The 23,001-nt window shown below is 38.5% G+C and overlaps 1 protein-coding gene across 3 annotated transcripts in view; it reads left to right on the top strand.

The window, feature by feature from the left end:
• Window positions 1–23,001, top strand: part of KITLG (KIT ligand) — a 57,011-nt gene that overhangs the window by 17,696 nt on the left and 16,314 nt on the right. For 2 of the 3 annotated variants that reach the window (XM_065669913.1, XM_065669903.1), the window contains exons 2-4: window positions 8,073–8,186; window positions 17,613–17,675; window positions 22,146–22,325. In XM_065669913.1, the coding sequence (XP_065525985.1) occupies window positions 8,073–8,186; window positions 17,613–17,675; window positions 22,146–22,325 (357 nt within the window). The remainder of the gene's footprint in view (window positions 1–8,072; window positions 8,187–17,612; window positions 17,676–22,145; window positions 22,326–23,001) is intronic. The other variant, XM_065669922.1, reaches the window with a different exon arrangement.

Below are 23,001 nucleotides of genomic sequence, written 5' to 3'. Positions count from 1 at the left end.
CGGTTGGCTTTCTGGGCTGTGATCGCACGCTGGAGCCGGCTCATGTTCATTTTCTCACCAACCAACACCCCCAAGTCCTTCTCTGCAGGGCTGCTCTGAATCTCTTCTCTGCCCAACCTGTACCTGTGCCTGGGATTGTTCCAACCCAGGTGTAGGACCTTGCACTTGTCATGTTTAAGCTTCATAATGTTGGCATCAGCCCACCTCACAAGCATGTCGAGGTCCCTCTGGATGACATTCCTCCCCTCCAGCATATCAACCAGACCACACAGCTTGGTGTCATCGGCAAACTTGCTGAGGGTGCACTCAATCTCACTGTCCATGTCACCGACAAAGATGTTGAACAAGACCGGTTCCAACACCGACCCCTGAGGGACAGCACTCATTACTGGTCTTCAGCTGGACAATGAGCCATTGGCCACAGATCTCTCCATGCAGCCATCCAGCCAGTTCTTTACCCACCAGGTGATCATCCATCAAATTTATGCCTCTCCATTTTAGAGACAAGGATGTTAAATGGGACAGTGTCAAATGTTTTGCACAAGTCTAGGTAGAGAATGTCAATTGCTCTGCCCCTACCCATCAGTTCTGTAAACAATGAAATATACAGTACCATATGATTACCATATGAGTACCACATGAAATTTTAGTGCCAATCCTCAATGACCATAATGGAATTTACAAGGAGGGGGAGGGTGGAAATACCTTTTGCCAGTGTATATTTCCTAAAAAGACTGTGCTAAATGCAGGACCTCTGAAGGTCCTCATAATCTTTGATTATGACTTAACAGGAAGATTTCTTTCAAAATATCTGGTATTTTTATTTCTTCCAGTTGAAACATTTTGTCCATGAAATTCCTGGTTCTTCACAGAACTAGAATTCCACCTGATGGATGGATGATTATCAGTAAATATTTATTTGGACACCATTAATACAAGCTCCATAGGCAACATCCATATATAATTACCTCTCTCTTGGTAACTTCACTTCCCAGTGTTTGGGAACTAAGCAAACTGGCTGTTATCCAAGAAATTGATAAATTGTTCTGGATTCATATTTAGGATGCAGGGAAACTGCCTGAATCCCTGATTGTCAAGTGAGATTAAAGAGCGGTCATAATTTATTATGGATCAAGTAACATTTTTAAAGAGCAAAGACCAACATTACAACCTTGTCATAGCAAATATTTTACATTAGTAGTCTTAGAGGAGTGGAAAATAAATACAATGATTTACAAATTAAAACCACTGTTTTGCGCTTTACTGAATGTAATTACAAAATACCTGGATTGTCTTGATTTGCAAGGCAAACTCTGTATCAATTTGCACTTCTTCTTGCTTATCATGTTCATCTTGGCTCCACCTGAAACACAGAAACCAAATACAGCAGGAGTTTGGTTGCACCTTACTAAGTGCTATAGTAGCACATTGGCTGGAGCAGCTTGCTGCTTCTGCATCTGTCAAGGCGAGCTGGAGGGGGTAGAGGATGGCAGCAATTGGCCTGAGATACCATGAAATGAAATTGTCATACAGTTTAATAAGCTTCCTAGTTTTCCCAAGATCTGATGGTGGGAAAGAATAGTGTGATTCCTCATTTTCTCAGCACAGTAAGACCGTGTATCTGTAATTTGTCTATCTCAGGAAAAAGATGTGTGTAACTTGGCAGAACTGGAGAATGGTTTCTCCTTCCAGCTGAAGAAAAAGTAGTTGTGCATTAACATTTAACAGGTTTGTTATCCTTTTTTTTTTAAATCCATTAACCTGAACAGAGTTATTTCTGATTCACTGAGAGTGTGCCTTAGAAGGGAACATGTTCTGTAAGCATCTGAATACTGGGCTTTTTCTTTGCAACGTGTGGCTTGCGGCGTGCAGCAAGTACCACTTCGCTTTAGCATTCTGACATGAAACAAACAATTACCTGAAAAATCTTGTTCTTGCCAGTCGTCAGTAGTCATTCCAGAGGTCCCCCATGGGAAGGCAAGTTGAATGTGTAAAGGTTAGGAGGAAGAGATTCTTATGCTTGGGAACAACATGGAAAGACGAATACAGAACCATCACAAAAAGATGAAGCAGCCATGAAAACAGGTTGCCCATTGAATTCGTTTGAATGCAGGGGGCAGTGGCAACTTTCCCTGCTTATGTTTGCAACAATACCTCATTAACTTCCTTCTCCCTTAGCCCAAGAATTACCCTCATGTTATGTATTTTAGATATTCGATGCAGAACTGTGTAGAAGAATATTCCGCATTTTGTAAGTAACTGAATATGTCAAATATTTCATGTCTAAAGTACTCCAAAACTTACTCTGAAGACGAGTGACCAGAATTCCTGTCGTCTGTTTGAATCAGAATGCAAATAAATCACTCTGATACTCCCTGATAAATTTTGTTTACTTTTATCATCATTCTCCCTACTACACATCATTATTAAAGAAAAAAAAAAAAGAATAGCATCAGTCACTAGAAAGGTATGCATCTGCTTTTTGTAATCATAACAAAGCTTATAGGGCGTGATCCATAGACTTTTAGGTGTCTCAACCTGGCAGGGTGACTCACTGAGCTGGAGTTAGGCTCCATTTTATTCAATGGACTGCCAAAAGGTTGTTCAAGAAATCTCACATACTGAGTGGGGAGCTTCATAGAAGTTAGGGTGCCCAGATGGAGGAGCATGTGTGAGACAAGGATATACATAAACGTTCTGATGCCTGTGCAGTGAACAGGCCTTTTTTTCTATGTAATAGCTTGCCAGTGTAAAATGCATAAATGTTCTGAAAAATAAGGGTCAGGAATACCAGTGTACCCCTGGTTTTTTGCTCTTTCTGTCCAGGAAGCCATCATTGGTGGGAAAGTACCTGTGGTGATACAGAAGTAGGTGGTACAAGATAGATAACAGAGGAACTGTGAGTTGGAATTACAGTTGGAATTGATTAGACTTAATTTAACCCACTTGTTAGTGAGCACCCTAGGTGATAGGCTATTATGTTCAGTGGGATTAGTGCCAGTCTTTTGAAGGACATTGATGAATGTACACTGGACTTAACTGCTTTAACTACAGGCTATTCAGGGTTCACACAGTGATTCCTCCAACTGTACTAAAGTTATCTCCCAGGGACCTGAGAGCACGTAGGGACCTTTCCAATTCCATATACACTTGCAAAAATACTTTACTGGCTTCCAGAACTAGGTTTCATGGGTGGGTAACTGTTTTTTCCACACTTAACTCATTTTGTTGGACTTGATCAATATTTAGCATTTCAGCAGTATTTAGGCTTTTAGAGTATTAAAGTTAGCACTGTCATTTGTATGGGTGAAGATGTTGCTGAATACCATGAAAATGGGAATTAGATTACATTCTGTATAAATGCTCTTCTTCCATTTTAAAATTTTTCCACACAGTAAATTTCTTAAGTGGTAAAAGACAATTCTTACATTATTTTAATAACTAAATAAATTGATAGACATATGAAAGAATTATTGTGCTTTTATTCTTCTTTATGGTTAAAAAAATAAAAGCAATAAATATCTTTTATTGCTATTCTCATTTTCTTTGAAACTTCTTTCAAAAGGCTTTTTAAGGCATAAGTATGAACGTTAAGTTAGTTATGCGTGACTGACCAACCAGTGTTGTTTATGGCAGAAGTTCACAAGCTGCGCCTCCATAAGCAGCATGCAGACACTGCCTGAGGAGCCATCACCGAGAGATGTTCCTACCCCAGCATTAGCAGAAGTGAAAACTAAACTTTGGAAGCCTGGCCTAGGGTGAATATTGTTCCACATTGTCAGCTACTGCAGCTGTGGCTTGGCTGTGGTTAACTGGATGATTTGCTCAAGAAACTGGGGTGAAAAATTCTTTGGCTAACATGATTTGAAAGCAAGAAATTTTATAATGAAGAACCCATTCATCTGTGTAGTTACTACCTCTCCCCGCACTTAATGATTTTTTGTGTGTTTTATTATTTGGCCCCCTCCCTTTTTTTTTTTCTTTTGTATTATTTCTTCCTTCTTATGATTAGAATTTTTATCAGTAACTAGATATATGGAAATGCCCAGAGTTTCCAGTGTTTGGTTTGTTTAGCAATGTGGTATTCCCCTTGCTGCTTTCATTTAAGGAATTAGCTGAACATAAACCAGCATGATTGAATATCTTGGATAACATACTGTGAAAAAGAAGCTAAAGCACTCATTCATAAGCCTTTGCCAACACTCCAGATCATGAGTGAAGAACATAAATGAAAAACACACTAGATCACTAGCTAAGCCTCTAAAATGCTGATAACTGAAATTATAGATTGTGACTTATAAGCAATAGTAAAAATCATTTGCAGAATGATCAAAAATTGTATACTTGAAATCTTTAATTTGTATTATCCTTTCCAGTCTATTAATTATTTTTTTCCTTTTCACAAAAGCAACTTTCAAATTAAGTAATTAAGAGATTTCAGAATGTAAAATCAACTGAATAATTTTTGAGCTCAAGATGGGAAGAGGCCCCTTGGTGTACAGGTCTGCCTCCTGTCTGCTATGTATCTTCAGTTTAATGCTGGTAGATGATGCGTGATTAAATCCTGTGGCCAGCTTTGAAAATCCCATTTTAGCTTAAAAGTAATTATATATGGAAATAAGTGATGAGTGCTGTGTGGGTAGCATTTATGCTTAGTAAAGTATAAAACTGGAATCTGTATTTACAAAGCTGTTGTTTAAGGTTTGCTTTTGTTCTGTCCGTGATTTAATTCAGTCCATTCAAGTTTTGCTCAAACAGCAGGTTTGGTCATTAGTAAATAACACAAAAATTGCTTAGCTCTTTGATCTATACAGTCCTGACATACAATGTGCCTGTAGGCATGTGTAATATAAATATTTTGTAAGTGCAAATAATTAAAAGATTTTGGATAATAGGCATGTTGAAACTAGCAGTATTTTGCAGATTTTCAGTTCCTGTTGGATGACATACGGAACAAATAAGCAAAAAGAACCTCAAATAATCTCAAAATTTACAAAGCATTTGTTTTTAATAGCAGTTATAAAATTACTGTGCTTTTAAATCACTGTCTACATAGGGAAAAAAAGTGTATTATTGCTGATTTGCATAATTATAAAATGTGTAGTGATTTCAAGCTTCATGATTTTAAGCTTCATGGATTTTCTTTAAATCCAGAACTGTGAAGACTGACAAGATGTGTCTTAGTTCTGGTTTTATTTGGAGTGTGGTGCTGTTTTTATTCATATTATTCACTTGATCTGGCAAAAAAAAAAAAAGGTGTTTCCAGTTCTGTTAGTTTTTTGATTATTAGACTGTTAGGTTGAATATCATTCTATGACAGTGACACAAGTCAGTGATCAGATCCATATTCCTTTACTATTCAATATTGAGGAACCCAACAAAGAAATTGGGGATTTCTGTCATGGACTCCATCTCCAAAGAACACATCAGGGAAACGTCCTGTTAGTGAGTGTAGCTGCTAGTGTACTGTGTAACACTGAAGGTAGAACTACTCTTTTTTCAGTTCTTGAAAGCATTATAGTTAGTCCATTTCGGAGCTGGTTGTCATTAACTTCTTGCCTTTTTTTTATAACAATTTCATTTAAAAAATTGCAGTGAGGAAGTAGTCTGTTAACTTGAGGTCCCCTTTGGTTTCCTCTGTGATTCTAGAACTTATGTGAGGCAAGGGAGATGTGTCTCTGACCACCTAAAGCTAGTTCTTTGAGTTCAACTTTGAGCACTTATATACTGCAAGGAGCTCTCAAAGATCCTTTCAGAGACTAGTAGCATCTTCATTGTGTCTCCCCAGAGCTTGAATTGTTCATATAACTGCAGAACTTTGTACAGCATAAGACACAGAGGTTTTGTAAGAAAAACTAAGTACCTAACTTCAAGTACTTATTCTCAATTCTTCACAAATTATTTGTACAGATATTAAAAGTATTTCTAAATGCTACTTATGTTGAAGCAAGAGGCATTCTAAGAAGACATCCTGCATATTAAATGTCTACCTTGCTTGGAATATTTTCAGTTTCTTTGCATGAAAGAAGTTCTATCCATCTGCATGATCCTGTGGTGTCTGAGGGTACAGTGCAAGGAAAGCTGAGCGCAAGCTCCTCTGAAATAAGCAGTCCTGGCTTGTCCCATCTGTAACGGAGCATTTCTGCTGTCTCAGTTACCTGGATCAGAAGACTAGTCTGATCAAAAAGCCTGAAAAAATGGCACAGGGGAAAGAAAAAAGTAAGTTGCCTGCCTGCAACAGCTGGTTAAACGATCTCACCAGTGCCATTGCAAGAGGTAGCAGGGGAGGCTGAATTGTTTCTTCCAGCAACTGCCCACACTGGTTCTACCTAAATCATAGAATCATAAACTGGTTTGGGTTGGAAAGGTCCTTAAAGATCAACCCCCCTACCACAGGCAGGGACAGCTTCCAGTACACCAGGTTGCTTCAAGCCCCATCCAACATGGCATTGAACACTGCCAGGGATGGGGCAACTACAGCTTCTCTGGGAAACTTGTGCCAGTGCCTCATGAGCCTGACAGTGAAGAATTTCTTCATAATATCCAACCTAAATCCACCCTCTCTCAGTTTAAAGCTATTAGCCCTCGTCATGTAACTACATGTCCTTGTAAAAAGTCCCTCTCTATCAGTGACATGAGTCAGAAAGACATATTCTAAGAAAGCAAAAGACCAGTTTTACTTGAGATATAAGATAAATGTGGGTTTAAGAGCTACAAGAGGTTTACTTGTCATGTAACAGCTCTAGGTAAAGTGCCTGGCACTGTTCCATCATGTTTATGTAACTTGTGAGCAATCTTTATCATCATACTTCCTTAGCCCCTCTAGGTTAGTGTAATGGTAATCTTTTAAATCTGTGATTTTCTCTCTCTGCTTTCCTAGAGAGCTTTGTTTATGTTGTTTGATGTACTTTGGTGTTAAGTTGAAAGGCTGGGTAGTGTTTGAAGGTAAGGCTGGAGAAAGGAGCTCTCTACCTGTAGATGGGGCTGAGATGCATCTGGGTTTGTGCAAAAACAAATTCTGGTCTCAGTCCTTCTCTCATGGAGACTCAGGAGCCTGCACAGGCAAATTCCATACTTGCAGTAAGTGTACACCGTCATCAGCTCTTCCTGACAGCTTCAGTCAGCTGGCACAAAAAGCTTCACAACCCGAGGCAACTTTTGATTATCCATAACTTAAATGCTTTAACATTCTGGAAATTAAGATCTGCAGCTTAAACTTGGCATGGGGCTCTGTGGGAAACCAGTGAAGCACAAGGAACAACAGAAGGCGAGGAACTTCAGTCAGTGTAGCCAAGGAGACACCCAGGTGCATCATGGCTAGTTATCTGGTGCTCTTCTGGCAGAGTCTCTCAAGCCTGTGTGAGTAGAGTACATTGCAGTTCCAAATAGGATTTAGGAGGGGAATGTAATGCCAAAGCTAAGCTGCCACTCCTAAGAGGCCAAGGCACGTCACTTAGAGAAAATACATCATATTGCTTCTTGAGATGTCAGTATTTGGGAAGAATCCAGTTGTGGTTTTGCTTGCAGTTTAAGTACTCGAATATAATGGCTGTGATTATGAACTTTCTCTTTTTATCTTGCTATGGTCAGGTATCATTTTGTTCCTTATCAACCATTATCACATTAGAAGCGGAGGTTTATCAGATACCTTATCAGGTGGATGGCAAGTGTTTAATTAGCTTTATGGTGATGATGAAGAATATTGGAAAGTTGGTCACTTTTTCTTCTTTGGTATCTGTAGATGTCGCAGAAACTCACCTAAGTAGGATCCTGCACAAGTAATCTCATAGCTCAATACCAGGTTTTCCATTATTACTCTAAAGGTACTTGCTTCCGGAAAAGATCAAGTAAGTGAATTTCTGTGGAGGAGCCAAGAAGATTATATAATAGTGGTACGAGTACATTCTCATGAAAGATGAAGAGTATTGTTGCATCTAGAGTTCCTGTACGAAAAGCACTACTGCTATCTGTTGTTACTTCACATTTGGAGATTGCTTACTTGGGGTTTCTTGTTTCTCTTTGTGTTTGTTTGTTGGTTTGATTTTTTTGTTGTTTTTTTTTTTACTAAATAGACTTGGATTATCACTTGCTTTTGTCTTCAACTGCTCCTACTTAATCCTCTTGTCAAAGCCCAGAGTTCCTGCGGGAATCCAGTGACAGATGATGTGAATGACATTACAAAACTGGTAAGTAGCTTTTATTTAAAATGATTCTTTATGTTAAATAATAATTAGTGACTAATGGTACTTGTATTTTTAAGCAAAGTTAGAAAATCTATATTAGAAACAGGGCAATATTAAAAAAAAACAATGTCTATCACATGATCAAAATCAAAACCTTTATGGCAGAGACTGGCGAATAGTGTCAGAGTTCATTAAAGAGGTGACCTTCTTGACCAAGGTAGAGTGTATATACGTATGTGTTTTCCTCCCTCCAAACTTCCATGCAAATTGTCAGAAGTCTTGATTTTGTCAAACATTGTCTGGGTTTAGATTGATTCCCATGCAGATGAAAGATTATTGTCTTTGTGTTACTGATTTGCATGGAGCACACTGGTGGCAAACACATCTGAAATGAACTGGAAGTTTTTACCTTTGGTATATAGGAAACTTGTGCCTTATATAAAAATAGAATGATACCAGACATCATAGTAGCAATCAAGGCAATAACAATTGAACAGCACTTACAGTCTTTAGGTGTGAGTGGGCTACACTCATTATGTGTTTCTCTCTCTACTTGCTGTACCTAGAAGTTTAAGTCTAAAGGACTCATGGCTTCATATAGGAACTGAATTCATTTAAGTACATTTTATTTTTTACTTAATTGAGCGCTGCTTTAACCTGAAAAACTATATCTCCTTTTGTGAAGTTAGTTGGTACTTACCTCCCATGAAGTCAGTGATTATGCTAACTTGCAGCAGTGAAGGATCTAACACCAAAGTTTTTAAGAAATAATATATACTGAACACTTAAAAAGTATACCTTCATCTACAAGTGTATACAGGTATATTCAATATATACAAGTATATCTGCATCTACTTCAGCTGAGAAGTGTGGTTTCTTTATGGAAAAACAGTTGCAATACCAGCATTCATACTACCAAACACTCAAACACTTAATTTGAAGTTTCTTGCATTTGCTGCCAGTGCAGTGTTCTCAACTTGTTTTCTTTGGGCATCGTTATATGCATTGGTATATAGTATAAATCTCTGGGGATGCTCTATATTCCTACTCAAATACTTAGTGCTTTACATTAGTTCCCAGAGGCAGAATTCTGAACTATTGGCATGTTTATTCAAGATAATATTTAATTTCTTGAAAGACTATTAAGCTTTGATTTAAACCTGTTGAAAGCATGACAGAACAAAAGAACTTTTGTGAGGGCTGATGGAATTGTCTAATATAACACTAGCAATAACTTGTTGTCAGTTATGTGTCCTTAGAACAAATGCTTTACTTTTACTTTTAGTACACTTTAAACTTCAAGAATGTGTAACTGCAGATGACAAAAATCTGCAGCTTGAGTAATCACACTTTGCTTTTAAGATAAATTAGGAAAGAAACCTTTCGATATTTTGTTCCTGCATCTTCCTCCAGACTGGTCCAGCAACTGCAGTTCTTGCACATAGTCCTTGCAGCACTATGTTTCCATACCCACACTCTCCTCCACATCCCCTCTTAGTTCCCTCCCATGCTCCCTAGCATGATGCCTACCTACCTAAGCAATGTTTTGAGTGCTTGCTGGATTTATATCCCGTTTTGCTTGGGCTGCTGGCTGGGCTGGAAGGACTTTGTGCGGCAACCGCTTGGTGTATGTGCTGCTTTTCCTCATAGAAAACCTCTGCCAAGTGTCCAAGTTGTACTGTGGTTCTGCTGCCAAGCCTGAGCAGAGTAGTGTAGGGCTGAGCTCCTCCAGCCACTGCTCAGCACAGGTGCTGTACTGTCCTTCTCCTGACTTGCACTCATACCTTTCAGATCTCTCTACCAAATGCAAAATTTGGATAAAGTTAACTAGCAAGTTCAAAGATATTTTGAGTTGGAGAAATAACAGAGAGATGCAGATAATATAAAGCCCAGGTACCTGGATTCTCTCTGCTTTGAGTTGTGCATCTGAGAATGTTTTTAGGAAAGTCTGTATCCCTCTCTTGCCTGTCTGTTATTATTTGTGGAAATAATTTCTATAAAGCCACTTGAAAATTAAAAAGAAAACCATGGAAATAAGTTTAGTGTGTTACATTTAGTGTGAAAACCTTGGGTTATATTAAACTAACTGTATTGCAAATTGGTCTTTCTCTTTTGAAATGCTGTACCATTACAAAAACTAATAATAAAAAAGGTTCAAAGTACTTTTAAAACAAAATATCATCAGCTGACTGAATACAAGAAGGATGAAATTCACAGAGAATATTGACTGATCACATTACTAAAAAGTATGTTTTTTAATGCTATAGGGAGCAGTAGTACATGTAATAGGGACTCCAGCATGATGCTGCTTGAAAATATAGCTCAGCTCTCGTAAATTACTATAGAAGTTTTTCTACTACTTTTGCTTTTTGTAAACAAAATACACTGATTGAATTCCGATGACATGCAACGTCAGAATTAGATATAACGCACATAAGTGGTTGGGTTCTTTATTGATCCTATGGCCTTTAAAAATTCTATTTCTCTGCTGATCCACAGAGTTTGAGCCAGTAGGACATAATGTCTTTAATAAATGTCCTCCCCTTTCACACTGAGAACAAATTGTAATGTTGACAGTTTTTTGCAGAAGTCGGTGTTACGCATACAGTTATTGCCTATAGTTTTTGTGATGTTACCCACAAGCTGTGTTGAGAGCGGTATGACAGTTATTTCTAAAGGCTTTATTCTTGGCCTCACTGTCATGTTCTTTTAAACCCTTTTGTTCCCAGTCGTGAGTATAGTCACTTATCTGTGTGCAATAACTAGTTGTTCAGCTGTACTACACGACCCATCATTTAATTTAGGATATTGGCACCTCTTCCTCCTGTCTCATCACAAATGCTCAGACATCAGCTTAGATTCAGTATGGCCTGAATCCTCCACTGAGGCAGATTATCATCTCTTTATCTCCTCAAAATGTTAGTCTTCCCTTGGCCTTTTCTCCTCCCTGTAAAGGTGTGTCACTATCTCTCTTCAGCCATTAAGGTCTATAACAAAGGTGTCCATTTTGGCTCTTGACACTTAACAGACCCTTGTAAGCTCACTTTTAAAACCTCCATTGTTTTTCCTGTCATAACAGGAAAAATCAGTTTTGTAGCTCTCTGTCTATATAAATTAACTTTTCTTCCAAATTCTTGGTAGATAAAAATCCAGTCCACTGAAAAAATCTTTTTCTGGCTTCAACTTCTGTAATTTTGTCCTTCTGTCTGTTAATTTGTTTCTTGTATCTTCTACTTACTTCCTTCAAGCTCTTCCTCCTTTGTTCCATTATCAATGACAAGCTTCTTGGTTTTGTCTTCAAAGGCACTATTAACACTGTCTGTGATGTTTTACCACATGGTGAGTTTGCCCTCTTGTCCTAACTTCTCCTCATTATTTCCATAGTATCTGTTAATGCTGTTCATGGCTGTAGGAAGGATGCTCCTTGATGAACTCCAGGAAGATTTTAATCCTCTTCCTATCTTATGCTAAAATTTGCAGCATGAATTCATGTCCCTCTTCTTTCTTTTTCCTACTCTGTTCTTCCCTACCTCTCCTGAAGCTCACCTACGGCTTGCAAAGAAGTGCTAGAATTCCCTACCAAGCTCTTTTGCATGTAGCTTGATACAACCTAGCCTTCATTTATTTGGTCCCGGGCTTCTTGTTCCAAATACTGTGAACTTCCTATGTCACTGATAAAAAAAACCTGAGCATTGCTATGGTTGTGTTCTGCTGGACTGTATTGTAAGATGAGAAGAAAATGCGTCAGTCAACACTTTCTGTGAATATAGATCAGAGATGTCGACTTAAGCCTAAGCTATCAGTGAATAAATAAGGCATGCTGTGCAGTGCTTGAAAATGTGGGTCATTTGCCTAATCAACTTTGTGTTGAATAGTAAATTGAGGACAGATGTACAAGCGTAACTTGTTTTCAGTGGTGTTAATCTGGATTTTCACTAGCACCATCCTAGTCTCATACCAGAAGCCAGAATTGGAAAGCAAGAGCAGATTCAATAACAATAAGGTTTCTGAGCCCTTGGACCAAAGCACACTGGTCTGTTCATACAGAAAAATAACTTTTTTGTATTTTCTGTAAGATTAAATTTATTCAAATCTTTATAATTTTGTCATGTGAAGAATGTGTCCTAAGTAAAATTATTTGAAGAAGCAAAGAACAATTGAACAATCCTTTTTGGGGGGGTTGTTTTTTAATAGTGAGAACTTTAAAAGAGCATAATTCCATACCTATAGAGAATGAAAGTATTTAGAGATTATTCACCCTGCATTACTAATTACTTGAACTCCTGCTTCTTTTTTTAATGAAGATATCTGGAGGGAAGCACATTACTTGATGAACAAATGTTCTGTATTATGAAGCTGTAATTGCAGCACCTGTCAATAAAGCCTGTCCCCATTGTTCTTTTCAGCACAGTAAGTCAGCAGAAAGCTGCATTACTGTAATTATGACTCTGATTTTGCATAAGAATTAGGAATCTATTGTATATACATTTGTTAAATATGATCAAACCTACATCTAAGTAGAATTTTCACTGAACACACAAGTAGAATATTCACTGAGCTGTTCAGTATGTATCTACATATTTCAGTTTCATCCATTAACAAAATCTAAGATACCTCTTCTCCCATGATCTACTTCTCTAAAGCCATTTTTTTTCTTCTGAGTGTTGGATGCCCAAACAATAGTCAGCAATTACCAACCAGGTTGCTTGTTCAAGACATGTGGTTTCAAACACTTTGCCTTCACATTGCATTTTTGCTGTAAATGTGTACTTTACACTCTGCAACATTTTATTTTTATTTTTTAATGGATCTAACTCTCATAACTGAAGGGGTTATAAAAAATGATCCAGTGTTGTTATCCTGCAAATGATCTGCCACTATGGCTGTAAGAAGTGTGAACGGAAATTGTTAACATGCTGTCTTAAGCCAAACGATGAGGATTTTATTAACTGCTTCATTAGCAAATGAGATAGAGTAGATTGCAGAGATGATGGACAGAAAGTGGAAGCTCCTGAAGAAAAGCCAAGGGTGCAAAGAAGGGAGATGCAGAGGTATTAAAGAGTAAGAAAATGAGAATCACGAAGAGAGAAGTGGGAGGTGGAAATGGTAGCCAAAGTAAAAGTGTGTTTTTTCCTATCATATGCCTAAGAGTACATAAGATATCACCGATTTTTACTTTTATTAACTTTATCCTTGATCTGTGTAAAAAAAATAATGATATCTATGCTTGTTTCCTTAAAATTTTCAGAATAGTCACAATAAAGAGAATTCCCAAGAGCAACTGCTCTCGTTTCAAAGTGCTTGACTGCAGAGATCGGTCATCTCTTTTATGTTTTGCTCTTCCAATGGAAAACTAGCCTACAGAACCCAGATAGCTTTTACAACATCCCTCTTTTCTCTCCCTATGTGACCATGAGCATACTTTAAAAGTATATTTGGGTTATGCAATGTTAACAGTGCTGTATTAAATATTCAGACCTCTGTATATATGTTATATTTCCAAGTCTAAGATTTTGTTACAACTGGGAATACAGCACTTCATGGTAGTTTTATATGGATTTAAAAACATAAGTCTAGATTCCCTGTTCTTCAGCTCCTCTCTGAGCCTGGTATGCTTTCTACAGCCACACCTCCCCCCCATTAAATCAGAGAAACTTTTTGTGGCATTTTAATTGCAATGCAGGATTCTTTTAGCTCTATACATTACTTTCCAAGATTATCAGTTGACATTCTCTATAATCATCAGAACTGTTACTTTTGTCTAAACCAAGGCAAGACCTGCAAGCAGGTGTTTCGTTGCCCCCAAATTTGTCACTGTACTTAAGAAGTTGATTACAGGAATCAAAAAGGCCATTCCAGGACTCAGGGAGTTTCACAGGACGGTCACTTTCCATTCCACTTCACTCACGTAACTCAGAGCCCTGTTCTTATCTGCTTCTTGTTGGGAGCTGCAGCAGTCAGGCACCCACACTGAGTGTGAGGATGCAGAGTCTTCTTTCAGGATCATTTCAGCAGTTGAAAATCAAGGGGTTAGTTTTGGATCATAGTCTTGGGTGGCTGGAACTAGATGATCTTAAAGTCCTTTCCAACCCTAACTATTCACAGAATCACGGAATCACAGAATCCCAAGGGTTGGAAGGGACCTCAAAAGATCATCTAGTCCAACCCCCCTGCAAGAGCAGGGTAACCTACAGTACATCACACAGGAACTTGTCCAGGCGGGCCTTGAATATCTCCAGTGTAGGAGACTCCACAACCCCCCTGGGCAACCTGTTCCAGTGCTCTGTCACTCTTACAGTAAAGAAGTTCTTCCTGATGTTAACGTGGAACTTCCTATGCTCCAGTTTACACCCATTGCCCCTTGTCCTATCACTGGATATCACTGAAAAAAGCCTAGCTCCATCATCCTGACACCTACCCTTCACATATTTGTAAACATTGATGAGGTCACCCCTCAGTCTCCTCTTTTGCAAGCTAAAGAGACCCAGCTCCCTCAGCCTCTCCTCATAAGGGAGATGTTCCACTCCCTTAATCATCTTTGTGGCTCTGCGCTGGACTCCTTCAAGCAATTCCCTGTCCTTCTTGAACAGAGGGGCCCAGAACTGGACGCAATATTCCAGATGCGGCCTCACCAAGGCTGAGTAGAGGGGGAGGAGAACCTCTCTTGACCTACTAACCACTCCCTTTCTAATGCACCCTAAGATGCCATTTGCCTTCTTGGCCACAAGAGCACATTGCTGGCTCATGGTCATCCTCCTATCCACCAGGACCCCCAGGTCCCTTTCCCCTTCACTACTTTCCAGCAGGTCACCCCCCAACCTGTACTGGTACATGGGGTTGTTCTTCCCCAGATGCAAGACTCTACACTTGCCCTTGTTAAATTTCATCAAGTTTCTCCCCACCCAACTCTCCAGCCTGTCCAGGTCTCGCTGAATGGCAGCACAGCCTTCTGGTGTGTCAGCCACTCCTCCCAGTTTTGTGTCATCAGCAAACTTGCTGAGGGTGCACTCAGTTCCCTCATCCAGGTCATTGATGAAAATATTAAACAGCACCGGTCCCAGCACCGACCCCTGAGGAACTCCACTATTCTGTGATTCGATGAAATGTCAAGATTAATTTCAGGAAAGGAAGAGAGTATAAAATGCAGAGATTTAGTACAAACATATCCTTAAGCCTTACTCTACCCTGTTTTCTGTGCATGAGTTGGGAAGTCCAACTGGGAGACAAATATAACTCCCTCTCTTTGACTGAGCTCCATCGTTTACCATCAGCAGAGCATCTGGCATGTGGAGCTTAATCAATAAAGCTTTAACAAGTTGTTTAGTCTTGAGGCAGGACATATATTTTGTGTTTGACACCCTACCCCCCAGTGGTCTTCATTTTTAGTAGTAAATTTGAAAAGATCTTTTCTGATTCACAGTCTGTCAAGGAGAAAAATGACTGGGGCTGAGATGTATTCTCTGGCTTTGTCTGAGAAGCTGTAAGAGCTCTTGGACAGTTACATTTTTTTAACTGTGCGTGAAAGTGCTTGACAGGCTCTGATGCTGGTAAAGTAGATTGTATACATAATGCATATCAGTTCTTGTAGTGTTCATTGATTTGGAACAAATTTAATCTTCCAGTGACCTTTCTTAAAGAACAGTACTTTTGCTGACATTGCTAAATATTGAATTCCTATAGAGTATGGGAAACTTTGCACATAAAGTACCATATTCACTATCTTTGCTGCTTGAAGTGCTGCTAATCCTACCTCTCCGGGCATGCAAAGGTAGCTGGAAAAGAATGATTACTTATTAATGTGTTGTGATGTCAAGATGCTCTTTAGAAGAAGGAAAAATATAAAAAAACTTGTGGATGAGAATTTAGAATGGATCAGATGCTCTAAAGAAAGAACAAATGTAATACTACAATATTTCTAGTATTTATAGCATCTTGAATCAACTCCCCCGAATTCCAGGTAAATGGAAATTGATACAGAGAATTTTAATGGCACCTGTGCTACTGCTGCTTTGAGAATATGTAAGTCTAAAAATAAAAAATAAATTTGATCCATGGAAAGGAATTTACCAGGATCAGTTGTGTAAAATTGCTTTTTAAAGCTGTAGGAGAAAGCTAGATGTCATTGAACTGAAAGATTGTGGCTCAGCCCATGGTGTAAAAAAAAAATGTTTGGAATTCACTAGTGACTGACTGTATGTAAGTATTGTCCTTGATCATTTCCAGAACCATAGCATTTTGAAATTGCTGTATTAATTTTTAATTGAAACTAATTTTCAATTAACAAATAAAACATTCTGTTGTGACAAACAAAATACTACCTAAAAAATGCACAGGAAAAAAGAAATTCATGTGCTGGTTGCTATAGCAGCAGAATCAAAAGCAGCCATAACAGGATGATCTTTAACCTGAAGAAGTAGAAATGCTTTGCTGAACAAAGTATAGATTCTGGTTCACCAAAGGAATTATTTATGTGCTTATTGTCTTTTGACTAAATGGATTGCAAACTAGGATACAAATATCAATTGTATTTTTCACTGATACAAAAGAAAATAGATTTGCTGTATCACTGGACATCATAGTATTGGTAAACCTTTTGAAAAAAGTACTTCAAGAGATTGCAGATCATGGCAGCATCTCCCTCTTCATCTCCCCACTCAGCACATTCACCAGGCTAATAAACACATCTCATGGTAGTGTTGGATTCCATTTGTAGCATATTGCGTTGTATAATTCAGTGAGAGCCCTTCCACTCCTTGTCCTTGCTTCAGCACACCCCGTACTCACCCACATCTGCAAAGCTGCACTCGTCTTACGTGTGTAGAAGCCCTCCTTTGCCCCAGCACATTGCTATGATATAATTGTATTGCTCATCATTAGTAAGAAGCACAGCTTCAAAGTTAAAATTGTGCTCAAGTGTTTTTCTGACCTGGTACGTAACTGAGCACAAAGCAGGTAAGCATTTCTTTAGATTCAAGTACTTGCTGAAGTTGGAAATTATTTGAAGGAAAAAGACTTAGAGACTACCAGGTCCTTTATGGTTTGAAGTGGTTGGGGTTATGTAGAAATTGTCACATAAACACTTCAAGATACGCCATTAAAAGATTAAAATGCAGTGGAGTTTCTGCAGTAGCGAATAACCTCAGATCACTTCTCCTCACCGCTGTACTGACTTTTATTTTGCTGGGAATTCTTAGCATTGAACATGATCAGATAGGTTTTGGGAATGTTACAGAGGTGTGGAAAGATGCTTCACTTGTGAGCAAATAAGTTAGTAGCATTTTGAAAGGAACTTGAGTATGTAAGCTTTTGCACCTGGTAGGTTCTGGAAATGTGTGTCACATATTTGATAGATTTCATTGAATACTGTGATGAAATTAAGTCTTACTTCGTGTAGTCAGTAATAACTTTTTTATTATCTGTTTATTGTAGGTTGGAAATCTCCCAAATGATTATATGATAACCCTTAAATATGTCCCGAAGATGGATAGTCTGGTATGTACAACCACTCTAAGTTAATGACAATAAAATAGCCCACTGGAACCAGTGATGGCTGTAACATTTTTTACGTTGTCCTATGGCTTAGTAGGTTACAGTTAAATAATGGCTATTTCACTTTACATACACTTCACAAATACTCATTTAAAAGAAATGTAGAGGGATTCCTGCAGTCACTTAAAACCTGTTTAATTGCAGGTATCTTAGAAAAATGTTTCTTCACGCTAAATTTTTTAACAGGTTTTTTTTTTTTTCCTGGAATATTTCAAGCTATGTTGTCACTTCATCGTGTCAGCTGAAAATTGTTGTTTTCCTAAAGAAGTAGTTTCCTTCTAGTTGTGCTTTTGAACATACTGAAGTGGAACATAAGCCAGTGGAAGTGCCATTAAAGCATAACAAATACTGAGTAGCCAATAAAGAGAACCCTAAATTCAGCAAATGGTACTGTCAGTAACTAAAGACTGGTAGAAACTAAGGGCATTTCATTCAAACATGCTTTGTGTTATTCTTTCTATATAATCCCATGTTATAATACATAGTGATATTTTCAAATAAGCATTATATACTCTTTAAAAATTTGTAGTGTTTTGTATTAAAAACATTTTCATACCTTGTTGCCTATTCTGCTAAAACTTTTCATGCTATATTGCACTATATTGTTTTAAGGAAAGAAAAAAAAGTAAGAAAAGGACTAGTTTGTCAGTTAAACTGAACAATATCATGCCTGTCTTCTTAAGAATGAATCATTGTACACATTCATCAGTTACTGGAAATCATCTGGTAGATGTAAGAAGCTGGGTTTGTGTCTGCACAAAGTTTTCGTTATGAAAATCCAATTTGTGTGTGATACGCACAAAACCGCATTCTATCCTACAACATCGTACCAAATCTAGCAAAATTCCTTACTGATATTGGAGAACAATACTAGAAAAAGCATTCTCTCAGTCCTGAAGAAGAAGATGGCTGGAGGAAAAGAAGGATGTGAGATTATAAGGGCCCTGAGCTATGATGTTACAAAGTATTATGGCAGATCTGGCAGTGTTCTTGAGTTTTATTGGAAGCTTGAGGCTTTTACTAAAACTTAGAGTACTTTAGAAAACCCAGTTTAAACTTGATTACTTAGACATAAAAACTGCACAAAAAATACCATGGAAGTCAGATACTAGAGCCTATATAATATAATTAAAGCTAATGCAAAAAAATTCAGTTCCTGAAAATAGCCAATATCCAGAGAATAGGGAAGTAAGACTGGCTGCCAGCATCCCCTGGCTGTGATGCTTTTTGAAATTCAGTGGGTTTGGTGCCTGATGTGACGAGATTTATGTCTGTGGAGGACAGCTGTAGCCTGAGTGCTGGTCCCTATCCTCCAGGATGAGCTTAGCAGCTAATGGGTGAGAGCTGGGTTGGATTGGGGCTGTTCCCTCTGGTGTGCTCCTGGGGAGGTTGGCACTGCACAGATGAATAAGGCCAAGGAGCCTGCTTCAGCGATGAGTCGTGGTCATTTTCACTGCTTAACTCTTACCTTGCTCCATGGTTCGGTTTTGGCTGCCAGCACAGTTTCTCTTCTATAGTTTGAATGCCATGTCATCTTGCTGCATCATATCCAGAAACTTAGATCCAGTTCATGTTTACAATGAGCAGCCAAGAAATAAATAGGAAGAAGTTCAGAGCTGGGATTTCCATATTGCCTTTGTTCAAATGCCACTTTCAGTGATGGTGATGGAAGGTGTAGCTCTTGGCCACATGCCTTCACATGAGGAAGTATTCAGTGGTATTCACATCCCACTTTGCCAAATTCCTCTCTGGGGATTTCAGGTTGTTTTACACATAACAGAGCAAAGGCTGGCTCTGGGTTCTGCAAGGTCCCTGCAAGCTGGGAAACACAGCTCTGCATAAGGTGAATGCCCTTTGTTCAGCTCTGAAAGGACTGAAACAGCGTTCTGCAGTTTTTTTCAATAGATCTTCAGTGCGTGCATAAAGTGGAAAATGTACCCAAGGTAGCAAGTCTCAAATGTAGATGACTAAAGGTAGGAAGGCAGGGTGAATACAAAGCAGATGGGAAGCCAGTGTAGTGCATGTAACAGGAACAGACTGACCTGATCCATTAAACAGAAGGGTTGTTACATTATGCACTAGCTCAAGGCAGCTGAGTGGCTTTAAAAGTATTTTAGCATAGAGTGAACTGTGTAGTCTAACCTGAAGGGTAAAAAGGAAAAGATGACAGCAGCAGGGGCTGAACGCAGAAGAGGAGATAAACTTTAGATAGGTGTAGAAAGAAAAAGCTAAACTAGGTCTACCTGGAAGCACAAGGGAACTCAGGTTTGCCGCTGCCCTAAAATATGAATCTTAGTCAAAGTTTACACACAAAAAACCAGATTTTAAACCTCCATTTCTCCTTGCAAGCAGCATCACATTTCTCAGTTTCAGCAGTTTCATCCCTGTGTTTGGTATGTATGGAGCTAGCAAGTGATCGCGCAGCTTGATACTACTGAAAAGAAAATTTCAAGCTCTCGTTAAATGCAGCTTTGTAGGTCAGAATGGTTCAGTCAGAGGAGACTCCTACACACATGCTAAACCATGGGAGTAACAAAATAGACTCCCTGCTGAAATCACCAAATGCTCACTAAAGAAGCATCAAGCTTTTGCTAGTCCCTGCCAGAGAAGAATGCACACCCACAAAACCTCAGAGGAAAAGGGTTTCCTATTTTGCAGCTCAGTGAAGCACAGGAGCTCTGTGTTCCTATACCAAAGCAGAGGAAAATGCGTTGTCTGTCTCATGAGGGCACTGGGACATGGCACAATGTGTGCTGCTGGAATGGAGTGTGTTTCAAGAAGCTTTCTCTGATTTATTTGCTTCTGCCTCTCCTCTCTGGTTGTTGTGCTTGAAGGGAAAAAGGGAGGCAGGATCAAGGCAAACACCATCCATTTCACAATTACAGAAGGTGATAATAATTGACTTACAACTTGTTGTCTGTGTGTGAAAGAGTTGTACACAAAAGTGAAAAGTCAGGTGAAGCTGAGCAATGTATTTACATTTGGCTCTTTAGGCCTGGGAGCTTAATAGTCTGGGTAGTCTTCAAAAGCATTAAGTATGTTTCTCTTCATCAAAAACATTATACAGCCAGGCAGAGCACCACCTGCATCACCAAGAAAGTAATTGGTTGCCAAGTGGTGATATTGGTAGTAGTAGGGACAAAAAATTATTGAATAAAGGATCTGTATGAAGGTTTATTGCAAAAAAATAGTAAAATGAGATGAAGTCTAGAAGCAGGTACATCAGCCAAACATTTACTGTGTGTTTGCACAAGGTGGAGTGGATGGATTTAGTGGATGCTGCCCATCCGCTGGCAGCAATTGGTAACTGGTTTAAGTAATTCTGAGAGTACTTAGGAGGTGCTTGGCCACGATCTTTGTGTCCAGCAGGGTTTAGTGACCCTGAGACTTTTTTAACCATTGAAAAAAATAGCTTCACATGTGGAATATGTTCCCATAACATTTAACATTAAAAATTCAGCTTTTATTAGAGAGGGACTTCCAGGTACATGTTGCAGTGTGACTAATGCATTACCTGTACTTCTGCTGATTGTATCAAGTTAGGGGGTTTTCTGGGCTGGGTGGCTTTTTTGTTTAGGTGAGGACTGTGTGTAAATCTAAGTAAAAGGAGTTAACGACTCCCTTTAAGGAAGCAAGATGAATGACCAGGTTTCAATTACACGAACAGCTGTACAAACTTTGTCTGCAAACTAATTGCATAGGTGTCAGTGAGAGGATTTGAACTGTCTTCCAGCGGCACAGACATGGCAGATACCACCATGGGCTGTGCAGAACCCTTTTGTTGGCAAAAACTCAGGAAGAGTTTTCAGATCTGGAATCTGTTCTGAGGAATGGCATCATGTGGAAAAGCTGAAGAGAAGAAGTTAACCAAGCTAACTCTTTCAAAGGTGGATAACAGCATAAATGGATTTCATGCAAAACATCTACAGAAACCTTCCTTGGAAGACATTTAAATCAAGGATCTTTGAGGTTAACTGAGTCATGTATGGTAGCAGTAATAAAATGAAAACTGAGATTGGTTTAAAGAAAGTCTGGATAAAATTGTTAAAGCAGTAGTTATTTTTTAAAAATAAATAGGTTAATGAAAGCATGGACTAGAGTTAGTAGTAGTATGTCCCAAGGCTCAAATTCTCAACAGACTGATGCTTAGTATTCGTTAAGAATTTAATGGAGGGATGGCTTTTAACAGACAAGCATAAATATGTCTGTATCAGTGAGAACAGAAAATTTACCAAAAGGACTGAAGAGAAAGTTGGCCACACTAAAGAAGACAGATTTTAATTTAGACTTTCAAGATAATTTGAATTTGAAAGAACATTCTAATCTACTTTTGCACATTGAGCTGCTTAACCAGTTTTTGCAAAAGTCTGATATTTAATCTGCCTCTTTGTTTCTCTTTTCATCCCCTGACAGCCTAGTCACTGTTGGTTGCATTTGATGGTGCCTGAATTTTCAAGGAGTCTACATAGTCTTCTCCAGAAATTTTCAGATATTTCAGATATGTCTGATGTTTTAAGCAACTATTTAATCATCAATAATCTCACAAGGATAATTAATGATCTTATGGCATGCCTGGCTTTTGATAAAAATAAGGTAATCGTATACAGAGTTTCTGGGTTTTTTTGCTGGATTTTTTTACTTGAACATTCTGTTGCACAGTACTCAGTAATTGCTTAAAAATGTCCAAAGCTTCATCAGATTTGTTCTCATTTATGTTCCTGTACATCTGAAATCCTACTTTGTTTAGAAATGCATTGAGTACACTGTGCTTAGAGTTGGCTAGTCGTTATCTCCTGTGTCAAAGGAAAATGTCTTGCAAGGAATTACAGTATATACAATGACTTGTATACAGTCAGTCAAAAATGTAACCTTCATCTTTAAGATAATTCATTCTGGTCTGTTTGAAACTGGCAGAAATCTTCCTTGTGCATCCAGCTTAAATTACTCATTTTGCTAGTGATCCTAATGTAAATTTAAAGATGATGTAGTCAAAACTATTAATATACTTTTAGTATGTATCCCACTGTGTGAAGCTCCAAAAGCTTCATCATGGTGTAGTGATCATTTCTATGCAAATACACAGCAAAGACTAGGGAATATCAGCCCATTTCCATGTATTTCTGGATTCTAACAGCAGCTGGAAGGATTCCAGGAGTCTCAATCAAGAGATGTCTGATTCTCTTGTGTGAAAATTGTGGGGTGAAAAAAATAACTTTGTAATCCCTTATCCAGCTCTAACCGGTTCTGTTGTCAAACACATTGTCCCACT

Source organism: Lathamus discolor, chromosome 1 (genome assembly GCF_037157495.1).
Source record: "Lathamus discolor isolate bLatDis1 chromosome 1, bLatDis1.hap1, whole genome shotgun sequence".
Lineage (NCBI taxonomy): Eukaryota > Metazoa > Chordata > Aves > Psittaciformes > Psittacidae > Lathamus > Lathamus discolor.
Note: the sequence above shows the minus strand (reverse complement) of the source record. Positions and strands in the feature narration are given on the sequence as shown.